The sequence below is a fragment of the Mustela putorius genome, unplaced genomic scaffold (genome assembly GCF_011764305.1).
Source record: "Mustela putorius furo isolate JIRA1106 unplaced genomic scaffold, ASM1176430v1.1 tig00000508_pilon_pilon_pilon, whole genome shotgun sequence".
Taxonomy (NCBI): domain Eukaryota; kingdom Metazoa; phylum Chordata; class Mammalia; order Carnivora; family Mustelidae; genus Mustela; species Mustela putorius.
In genome coordinates, this window is record NW_025421402.1 from 12483611 (window position 1) to 12495529 (window position 11919).

General features: G+C 36.5%; 1 protein-coding gene across 3 annotated transcripts in view; it reads left to right on the top strand.

Annotated features, from left to right (window-relative positions):
- The window catches only part of BRINP3 (BMP/retinoic acid inducible neural specific 3), a 402288-nt gene extending 390796 nt beyond the window's left edge, over positions 1-11492 (top strand). For all 3 annotated transcript variants that reach the window (XM_004751486.3, XM_004751488.3, XM_004751487.3), the window contains exon 8: positions 9937-11492. In XM_004751486.3, coding sequence (XP_004751543.1) covers positions 9937-11053 — 1117 coding nt within the window. In that variant the 3' untranslated portion in view covers positions 11054-11492. The remainder of the gene's footprint in view (positions 1-9936) is intronic.
- The last annotated feature ends 427 nt before the right edge of the window (positions 11493-11919 follow it).

Genomic DNA, 11919 nt, shown 5'->3' on the forward strand with positions numbered 1-11919 from the left:
TCAAGTACTTTGCAGAATGTACATTCCTCTAGAAAATGTATGTTTCATTTTGCCACCTTACAACAATTTTGGAGCACTTTAAAATAATTATTTTCATTCCTGTTTTTGAATTTATAGATCATGCACTCTCCCTTCTACAAACAGCAAGGTCAGGGTAGACGTTCAATTTGCTCTCTTCCTTTTCTAGATGTTGGTTGTTTTTGCTGCTGTTTTTTTTTTTTTTTTTTTTAAGCTGACTCCCCTTCAATGCACAGAGTCTGTCTTTGCAAATATAGTGGGTCTCCAATTCAACTTCTTACTGTTAAGTGTGCCACACTTTGTCTCTGATACCCAAGATGACCACCCCAAACTCGAGATCAGGCACACATGCCTTCTTTCATATTGTTCTTTTACTTCAATTTCAGCCTGTGAAGTTTTACATCTTTCTTTCCATCCTACAATGCATTCAAAATAGGTGTTGCCAGAATTTCTTGGCATTTTGCATTGAGGGGTTTTTAAGGGTATTCTCTCTGACATCTTCCAAAAACATAAGTCCATAATTCAATTTTGACTGAGCAGTTTTATTTGGAAGTGTCAGGAAGGCATTTTGTCGATCTCTAGAAATGCCAATGGAATAACAGGCATTTTCTTTTTTCTGAAGAGCTTATACTCTAATTAAGAAAACTAACATGTAAGAAATTACAGATATTATCATGAATAGTATACATTAGTTGAAATAATGAGATAAGAATCTATTAAACCACAGTATATGGCTACACATAGTTTAATTACAAATACAGGAATATAGATATCTGATACACTCATTCAAGGAATTTAGTTATTTTAAGTTATGTCATCAAAAAAAAAAAAAGACTGTTTAGAGGAAAAGTGATTCAATTTGCATCCTGAACACATTAAGCAGAAGAGAAAGGACATTCAATTCTATAAGAAGAAAATTCAATGTAGTTGGAATTGAGCATCACATTTTTAGGGAGGGGAACAGGGACAGTTTAAATGGAGAATACACTTTATCAAGCATTGAAAGCTAGGGGCTATCAGTTTGTGAATGGCTTCGAAAGTTATAAAGGTGACATACAATTAGAAATGGATCAGTTTTAAGATTAGCTTGCTAATCGTGCTAGCACACCAATGTAACAAAATGATGAAGAGAGTAGGTACAAGGTTTCTAGAAACCAGGTTCTTGCTTTACTTGAGGCACAAAGGGATAAGCTGTTATCCATGGTTGTAGACAACAATGATGATTGTAGCATGAAAGAAGAAAATGGCAAGTTTGGAGACAATCTATTTGGAGGGATGTTTCTAAGACCAAGGTAAATATATCACAGATAGCTCATGCCATAGTTGTGTTCACAGGTATAAAATAGATGGACCTCAGATTTGCACAAATTATGTTTTATTTATTTAAATTTAAAATTATGCTTTAAATGTAAATGGTATTATTAGTTTTAGAAAAGCATTAAAATTGATTAAAGTATTCACATGATAGAGTTAAACATTTTATTGATCTTCTCTAAGTTGATAAGAAATTGGTCATGAAACATACTTTAAAAAAATGTGAAAATAAGACAATTTTTAAAAATGTTCATCACTTACTAGAAATCAAGAAAGCCATATGAAATATTAACAAGAACAACAATAATGAGGACATTTTCAATTTAGTCTTAAATTTTCTTTTCCAGCTTCCTCTTCTTCACTAATTTATTCACTTTTATAAAATTTATGTTAGGTTTGAGGTATAGGATCAGAGATGAATACACCTGTGAAAGATAGAATGGTCTCTTTATAAATATTTTAAATTCCTAATTTATATTATTTAAATTTTCAAATTTGGATCCATAATGCACACATTTAAGACCAATAACGGTTTAGAACATTGTAATGGGGGATTGAAGTATAAACATGATACACTGATTGAGTACATCGTTATAGTCAAATAGCGAAGTAAACAAATACATATTTTTCTTCATAGATTGTATAATGTAATGAGAGAGACAGATGATTTGGTAATAATGACTTGGTGTAATGAACATTATGGTGGATAAAAGCCAGAATGTTATGAATGTATTTAGGAGAGACCAGATTTACCTGTCTTTGCGAAATAATTGCGTATGTGTCAGTATTTATCAATTGCAAGAACCACTTACTAGCTGAATTTGCACATACTAAATACAAGAATTAAATGTGCACTCTAATTAAGAAAATGCTGGTGTTCTTTTGATAATATCTTCTCTTTACTTAGAGAAACATAATTGTGTTCATTTTTGCATGCCTCTCATTTCACAGACTGAATGTTGACCTGTCTCTTTTCATATTTTATGTCAAAAGTAGAAGAAAAATGTATCTTTTGATTTTTTGAACTATAATATCAGAGGCAGCATCTTTGGGGACAAAACGTTTCAGTCGCTCTCTAAGAAGTAAGCAGATTTGTCCATGTATGCCACTCAACCAAGTGTGTCACAAATCAGTTCAACTAAAACCTTTTGTTTGCTGTTGTCCTACTTATTAATTTTTCATTTTGTTGCTTGTGCTTTTGATGTCATGTCCAAAACAATCACTGGGAGTCATAAAGACCAAGGATCTTCTTTCAGTTCTACCATCGACTAGCTGTTAGACTTTGAACAAGTTCTAGTTATTTAAGCTTTTTAAAAAGCATGCCCTTGAGGCGCCTGAGTGGATCAGTTGGTTAAGCAACTGCCTTCAGCTCAGGTCCTAATCCTGGAGATCAGAATCAAGTCCCACATCAGTCCCGCTGCTCAGCAGAGTCGGCTTCTCCCTCTGGGCACCCCTCCCCCCCCCCATGCTCTCTCTCTTTCTCATTCTTTCTCTCTCCAATAAATAAATAAAATCTTTAAAAAATAAAAATAAATAAAAGGCATGCCCTCACCTTTATAAATTGGGGTACTAAGCATCATTACTCAAGGAGTAATGAGAATTGAGAGGAACAAATAAATAATGCTTATTAAATGTGCTCATGATAAAACCTCAGTGAACGTTAACTACCAGGTAATAACGTCTTTAAAATATAACCTACCCTCCTCTTCAACTGCTTCACTCCCTTTTTCATTGCCTTCCTTCACATTCAAGCCAAAATTATTAGTCAATACTCGAATTAAAGTGTGTATCTGTATGTGTCTATAGATCTATAGATGTGTATCTATATACACATGTAGTATAGAGATGGTTCCTTGGGAGACTCAGGACTGAGGGAACTTTGAAAATGACATTCGCTTACTTGAGGTATAAAACTGTTCTCAAGAGTGAGGGGCGCCTGTGTGGCTCAGTGGATTAAACCTCTGCCTTCAGTTTAGGTCATCAAGCCCCACATCAGTCTCTCTGCTCAGCAGGGAGCCTGCTTCACCCCCACACCCTCTGCCTGCCTCTCTGCCTACGTGTGATCTCTGTCTGTCAAATAAATAAATAAAACATCTTTTAAAAAACAAAAAAGAAAGAAAGAAAGAGTGAGAGTATTACGTGTTGGGGTGTTACCATGAGCCCTAGGCCACTTTGTCAAGGCTGGGATGGTCAGAGCAGCAGAATTGGAAGAGGGCGGGTCCTAGAATCTTATTTGGCATTATTTCTCTGGGGCTGAGCTAATAATCAGCTTTAGATTGTTTAAATAGCTTTGGGCACTTAATCCCAAATTCATATTTAGTTTAAAGTATTAGAGTTGGAGAAACACAAACCGATGAAGGCTGAAATGAAATGCTCTACTTAAAAGAGTGATATTTAACTTCAAAAAGATACTGAAACTATATTGTTTAGGTTTTAAAAGTTGGATCCACATTGCACAGATTTGGAGAGCAATAAAAGATTAGAAGGTTGAAATTAGGGACCTTTGAAATAAGATTATTAGTGCTCAGAGAGGATTTAACTGTGAAAGGAAGTAATTGTTTTTGTATCAACATATGTTCTAATACCTCAGTGCAAACCATTACACATCAGAATATATGTCCTGAATTTAAGCAATATTGTCTTAACACACATTTTAGAGTTTTAAAACTATCACAAAGAGGCCACATGTGTACTTTTAAATATAGTCTTGACCGTGTTATCAATAACTATGTTTATTTTGGTAAAGATAAAATTCAGAAATACAGTGTGATATTATGCATGCAATGCATGAATTGTAAGTAAATAAAAATATTCAATTTTCGAGGGGAAAACATTTGTATTAAAGGAACTACATGCAGTGATATTTCCTTAAAAAGATAACAGTAGTAACAATAGTAATAATAAAAATAAGCATTTTCATTTATTTCATAGGCACCCTTTTAACTGCTTTTCCTGAAATTGTGTTTTAATTTATAACAACAACCTATATTTTATTCCCAGTATATATGAGGTAAATGAAATAAAATTCAAAGTTGATCATTTGGCTCCCCAAAAGTGATTGAAGCCAATAGAGTATACTGTCACTCAAAAAATTAAACTTTATATCATAATTAAAAGTAATTTTTATCAAATTAAAAGTCATTTTATCTTTGATGCTGTCCAGCTAATAGTAATCTATGGGTATTTTCCTAAAGTCATTTGTTAAGTACTTTTTCTCATGATCCCATGCAACCATACTTTCAACCACATTTAAAAAAATATTTAAGTTTGATTCTCTGAGTATGTCTACATGGTCCTACTTAACATATATGCAACTGAGAAAGTCATTAAAAGAATGAACCTCAAGGGTGCCTGGGTGGCTGAGTCATTAAGTGGCTGCCTTAGGCTCAGGCCATGGTCCAAGAGTCCTGGGATGAGCCCCCCATCAAGCTCGGTGGGAAGCCTGCTTCTCCCTCTCCCACTCCCTCTGCTTGTGTTCCCTCTCTTGCTGTGTCTCTCTGTCAAATAAATAAGTAAAATCTTAAAAAAAAAAAAATGAACCTCAGTATTTTTAAAATTTTAAAATGAGGTTTACCTTTGGAAACTCCTGTGAAGAATTTTCGATATTGAATACAAAGTAGCTGGCCCATGACATGAGAGGTGGTCACTAAATAATTAATATTACTGTAGCAACGTAGAATTCATTTATTAAGGTAGGCTTTAGCATTTGCCTTGTTCTTCAATGTAAACACATGGCAAATTTTCTAGTGTAGGGTTCGCAAACTGTAGTGTACACATTGGGGACAGAGCCTCACATGTTAATTCAAAGCCATCTGATGCTGATGCTTCTCCACAGAAATTGTAACTTTTATCTACCTTCTCTGAACATATGCTTACATGCTGATGGCTAGATGGTGTATTAAGAGTCCCTAGGCACTATTTGGGTTGTCAGTTTTCTTACATAGGAACCTTGCAGCCTATGTGTACATAATGTCCTCTGAGATTGCATATTCCTGGGCCCTACTCCTCGAAATTCTTAGAGCATCTCTGAAGGGAGGCCCAGGAATCTGTTTCACGAATCACAGTTAACATCATTCAAAACTATAAGAATAAGACCATGTCTTAGTTGATATTCTAAATAACAGGAACATTTTAGAGACAAACATTTCACTCACACTGTTTCCTTATGAATAACCACCACATGGGAGACAGCGATGATGGGGTTTCTATGTGACACCATTTCGCCCTGACAGAAATCGGCAAGTGAAGTCACACATGGGCACATGAAGGTTCAGAAAGCTACCACCACTCCTCACGGTCAAGAAAATCCAAACTCTGAACTACTGTTTCTTTGACTCTGCTCAAAGTTAAGGAGGCTAAGTGACCTGTCCCAGGTTACCAGGTAGAGTCCGGCCCAGAAGTCAGGTATCCATCTTCTAGTCTAGGCCTCTCCTGATGCTCACAGGACGTGTATCCTGTGGAGAAGATCAGGCTTTCTACACACGGAGAGTGTTACAGACTGAAGGGAGACAACTGGTTAAACAGCTGTGTGAAGTTCCCAAGTGGGCAAGCCACGTGATCCCTCAAATGTACACATGCTGTCAGCCTTTAGCTTCAATGTTACTTAAATTTTAAATTTTAACTTAACTCTGGAAGGCACGTTTCTCTTTTTAATACCACCCCATAAGAGCCTTTGTAAAAATTATTTCCAAAATCCAAACTGTTCCTGATAGATAAGGGAGTTCCTCCCCTTCCTGAAGTGCTCCATATCATAGGCGCTACCGCATGTCAATGGCCTTTTAAATTCTGTCTTCTGTTTCTGTCTTCTGTTCTCTCATAATCCGCAGTTCCTTCACTCCAATTTCTGTCTCTAGCCCCTCCTTGCTCCTCTCTCCCCTCTTTCTTCTTTTCTTTCTTACTTCATTTAGTAAATATTTATCAAAGTGCAATTAAGTAGATGTCATGAACCATGCCACCTGCTTGATAAAAAGCAACAAAAGGCCTCTTGCCAGAAGTACATCTACTGACATCGTATCCTCTAGCCTTAGCCCGAGGAGACAACAAATAATGAGTGTGAATAAAAGCTGTAGATGGGAATTAAAAAAAAAACAAATGTGGTACTACTTTCTTTAAATATTTAGATTTAAAAGGAAGCAGCGTTAAATACTCAATACAGGCCTACTTTTGATTTTTATTAATTTTACATTAGTTAAATGAATTTATAAAGTTTCTTAACAATTTGACTATTTAAAATAAGTTTAAAAGGCTTTAGAATAAAGAAAAAAATCAGTTCTACTTAACTTTGTTGGGAAAAATAAAACCACATAATGGGGTAAATGAAAAATCCAGAGGGGTTCCCTTCTCCATGTTTGACTCCTCTGCTTTAGCCAAGATTTTACAAAAAGTAAAGCAAAGACTGATTGCTGCATTTAATTTTCCTTTAAAAAATCTATTCCTGACTTATGAAATACAGTATAAAATTGTCAAAAGGTAGGTAGTAGGGGGAGAAAGGACAAGAAGCCCTAAAAGAAGAAAATCTACACACTAACCCTGCTATCCCAGGGTACAGGAGCTTTGGCAGTGTGCTAAGTTATCAATATTCATACATGACAAGCTGAAACCCACGAAGCTGAAACGTATTCCTTCAGTAATGCGTCTGTGGGGACGTGAAAAGGATTGGAAGAGATTGAAAGCTGAAAAAGCCCTTGCTTTTCTAAAGTGTCCAAATGCTTCTTCCTACAGGGCCCTAGTTTTGTGAGCTCTGTCTTTAGCCTTAGGTCTATTTATTTCATTTTTTTTTGTTTGTCCTTATGATTTGGAAACATGATTAGAGCTTACAGTGAAAGATGAATTGGCTCAGAGAATTTATGCTTTGGTTTCAGGGAAGAAAATATAATTTTCAATCCGGATAGGATGTATCTTTTATATTCTTTATCATAGAAAGACACAAATAGAGTTACAGAAGAGGAGAGAGAGAGAGAGAAAGGGTAGAGGGAAGGGATAAGAGAACATAGAAATGAAAGGAAGGAAGAAAGAGAAGGTGGCAAGAAAGGGAAGGAAGGAAAAAAGAAGAGGAAAAAAGGAGAGAGGAAAGAGAGAGAAAGAAGCCAAGATAGACATTAATAGCCTGTGAAAGAGAAAAGTGATAGAATAAATGCATTAGTAACTGCAGATTAAAAATCAGTAGTAATTTCTATATGTCTAAATTGAATACAGAGATAATCAAGTTATTTCATGCACCACCGAAGGAAGCTTTTTGCACATTTATTCTACGGAGAGGAAACAACCAGAGCTAGAGGGAGACTCATATGCAGATGTACAGCTCCCAAAGTGCCCAAGAGCCTCACACAATTGATATTTCACCACCCTTGAGTGTGCTTCTGGGAGAGTTTTTCCCAGAACTTATTTTTAAAGAATCTAGAGAAAGTTACTAATGAATTTAGTAGGTTCGCATTTCTGGCCAGTGTTTTTCAGTGTGAGAAATAATTAAGAGGAAGACCTTTTATGCTGTGGTTGGGTTTGGTTTAATTTTATTGTTGTTGTTGTTTTTCTTTTCTTCTGGGTCTATAACAAAAAAATTACATTTAGAGAAGGTGGAAAAGAAAAACTTTCTATACATTTAATTGTGCAAATGTCGAAGTGTATGTTGTGTAACTTGAGACCTGGGACTTTACAACCATCTTAAATGTTCTTTTTAGGGCTTTAACTTTCACTCAAAATTACACTTATTGAGAAAATGTCTTTTAATTCCTATATGGATTTGAGTCAAGATTCAGTAAACATTAAAGGGCTGTGGCCTCCTGGTATTCTGCTTGGCACTGGACACATAGCACTAAACAGGCATACATCCTTTTGGCAAGCTGGATATTATATTTAATAGGATAAATGGAGTATGAACAAGTAGGTACAGAATAATACAAAATTTTAAGTGAAAAAAGGTACCATGAAAAGAGTAAGTATGGAGGTGCATGGGTGGCTCAGTGGGTTAAAGCCTCCACCTTCAGCTCAGGTCATGATCGCGGAGCCCTGGGATCAAGCCCCACTTCAGGCTCTCTGCTCAGCAGGGAGATTGCTGCCTCCTCTCTCTCTCTCTCTGCCTGCCTCTCTGCCTACTTGTGATCTCTGTCTGTGAAATAAATAAAAATAAAATCTTAAAAAATAAAAAAAAGAATAAGTAAGCACCATGAGAGAGAAGGAAGGAGTTATGGGTTTTATTTGGGAAAATAAGGAAGAACTCACTTAAAAAAAGTGTGTTGCATTTCAAGGTGAGGATGGGCAGGAAACAGAAATGAATATGTAATATAAAGAGCTCAAATAGTGTTATGGACATTGAAATGTTTTTATTGGTTATTTAGACAGATTAGACAGATTATTAGACAGATTAATACCTATGTTTTACCAGTATTCTGCATATACAACGTCTTTGGAACAGCAACAGTGTTCAAGTGTAAAGGATTGAGCGTAATAGACACATTTCACAGAAAATCTCATGGGTACTAAATAATGAACACCAGAAAGGCATAAGAATATCAGAAATAGATACATTGTGCAATATTCTAGCCACACGCATAGAGTCTGAGCCTAACTATTTCTCAGAAAACTCAGTATGGAAGATATTGCTATTCCACACAAGAGAATGGCACGTTATAGATGCCCTTCAGCTCTTCCATGATCGTACACTGTGATAAAAACAAAGAATTACCTGGTTACCGGACCACACAATTTTTCCTTCATTATTTTGCTGAGATTTTAAACTCACCAAAAGAGTTTGAATAATGTGGGCAAAGCGTGAAAAGTAAAAATCTTACATTTGCCTCATGATTAGCCTGATTTCTGGGCATAAATAAGGAAAAACGTTAATGACTCAAATCAAACACATTAAACGGACACACTTAACCCTTATTAAAACAACTTGTAGTTGGTTTTAACAAGATATTTTCAACAATTTTCTTGAGCAGCCTGTAAGAATAAAGTCAAGCATGTTTTAAGAATATTTTCCTTCTCAGTGGGTACTTGTTCGGTCAATACTGATAAAACCTGATTATTTAAATACACCGATTGACACTTTAAAGTTGTTTATTTTTCTTTCATTTTTATTTTACTCTCTATTTGGCTTCTTGCAACATTAGTGCTTTACGCAGCTAAGAGCAAATGAATGAGCAGTCAGCATTTATACGCTCTAATTCTACTCTAGATATTTTGTGATAATATCACTTTTATTTCCTATTGCTGGTTCGCATTTCAAAACAATAACTGACCCAATTATGTTCACAATCAGCTTCCAAGTACCCTAGCGAAATGACAAGCAATCTCATCAGAAGGTAGTCTGTGCCAGATTTCATTTCAAATCAAATATATCCACATCTGGCCTTGTGCAATGAAGAATGAAAAAAAATTATCTAATATATATATATATACATATATATATATATATATAACATACATAAATATTATATAAAATGTATCTATTTTCAATTATAAACTGTCTGGATCTTTTATCCAAACAACTGGAGCTAACCTAAGAAATGATAGTGAGGCTTTCGGAGCTAAAGTTAATTTTATTGCAGTACACACACAAAATATATCCTTGTATTTATATAGATTCGTGTTGTTTTGTATTTCTAGAACCTCAACCTACTGGCTCACTCGCATCCAGTCTTTTCTCTACTGCAACGAGAACGGTCTCCTGGGCAGCTTTTCCGAAGAGACGCACTCGTGCACTTGCCCGAATGACCAGGTGGTCTGCACCGCGTTCCTGCCTTGCACGGTGGGCGACGCCTCCGCCTGCCTGACCTGCGCCCCTGACAACCGCACCCGCTGTGGCACCTGCAACACGGGCTACATGCTGAGCCAGGGGCTCTGCAAGCCCGAGGTCGCTGAGTCCACCGATCACTATATTGGCTTTGAGACTGACCTGCAAGACCTCGAGATGAAATACCTGCTGCAGAAGACGGACAGACGAATAGAAGTCCATGCCATTTTTATCAGCAACGACATGCGCCTCAATAGCTGGTTTGACCCCTCCTGGCGTAAGCGGATGCTCCTCACCTTGAAGAGTAACAAGTACAAGTCGAGTCTGGTCCATATGATCTTGGGTCTCTCCTTACAGATTTGCTTAACTAAAAACAGCACCTTGGAGCCAGTGTTGGCCGTTTACATCAATCCCTTCGGAGGCAGCCACTCCGAGAGCTGGTTTATGCCTGTGAATGAAAACAGCTTTCCAGACTGGGAGCGGACTAAGCTGGACCTCCCGCTGCAGTGCTATAACTGGTCGCTGACTCTGGGCAACAAATGGAAGACATTTTTTGAGACGGTGCACATCTACTTGAGGAGTCGCATCAAGTCCAGCGGCCCCAATGGCAATGAGAGCATTTACTACGAACCTCTGGAGTTTATTGACCCTTCCCGGAACCTGGGTTATATGAAAATCAATAACATTCAAGTGTTTGGTTACAGCATGCACTTTGACCCTGAAGCAATTCGGGACTTGATTTTGCAGCTGGACTACCCCTATACTCAGGGATCCCAGGACTCAGCACTTTTGCAACTTCTAGAGATAAGAGACCGTGTAAATAAACTCTCCCCACCTGGTCAGCGTCGTCTAGATCTTTTCTCTTGCTTGCTTCGTCATAGACTCAAGCTGTCTACCAGCGAGGTGGTGAGGATCCAATCTGCTCTGCAGGCGTTTAATGCCAAATTGCCAAACACAGTGGATTATGACACGACCAAATTATGTAGTTAACCATAAATGTCAAGCACAACCCAAAATCTTGAAGGAGTTTTTACAGTGCTTTTGTGGAACAGTTTATGTTTGGAAGAGTACATTTAAATTGTCTTTTCAATATCTGTCTTATATCAGTCAATAACATTGGATGGCAATTTACACACATGAACTTGCTGACAATGAATATATTATACTGCAGTTTTGGTTTATGAATGAAATAAATACTGACACCAGTCTAGAAGACATTCTACTTTTTACAATAAATTTCATTTGTAATTTTATATGTTCCGTGGCAATGCTTTTGTGCATTACATCCTCTAGAGGGAACATAAAAAGATACCAATAAAATTTTGTAGCTGAACAGTTATTAAAAAGAAGTGCTGTGGGATTCCTTTTTTCCATGAAATGAGTTTTATTTTGATATAGCTTGTTAGAACCTGGGGAAAATTCACCAAGAGTTTTTTAATGGAAACATTTGAAGGTCCCCTTCAATAGCCATTAAAGAAAACCCAACTAGGTAGAATATTTAGTGTTCAGTTGAAATTGTTATGGTCAACAACACAATGCCGGTGGTACCTCTATTATTTGTGCTCATAAATCATTCCTACAGACACTGTCATTATTAAAATAAGCAGATAAACTATTTCCTGCCTAAATATGAGAACATTCTGGCAAACAAACAAAAAAAGCTATTGTGATTATAAGCCCATGATGGAGAAAGTAAACCTTTTATTTCCTTAGAAACTTCCTTTTTCTTCCTTTTCTTTCCCAATTCTAAACCAATAATCAGCATACTCTGCACATTTTCATTTCAAATACTGGAAACCTAGTTATTCTAGCACTTTACCAAAGTCAGTAAAATAACATTTTAAAAAATTTTTAAT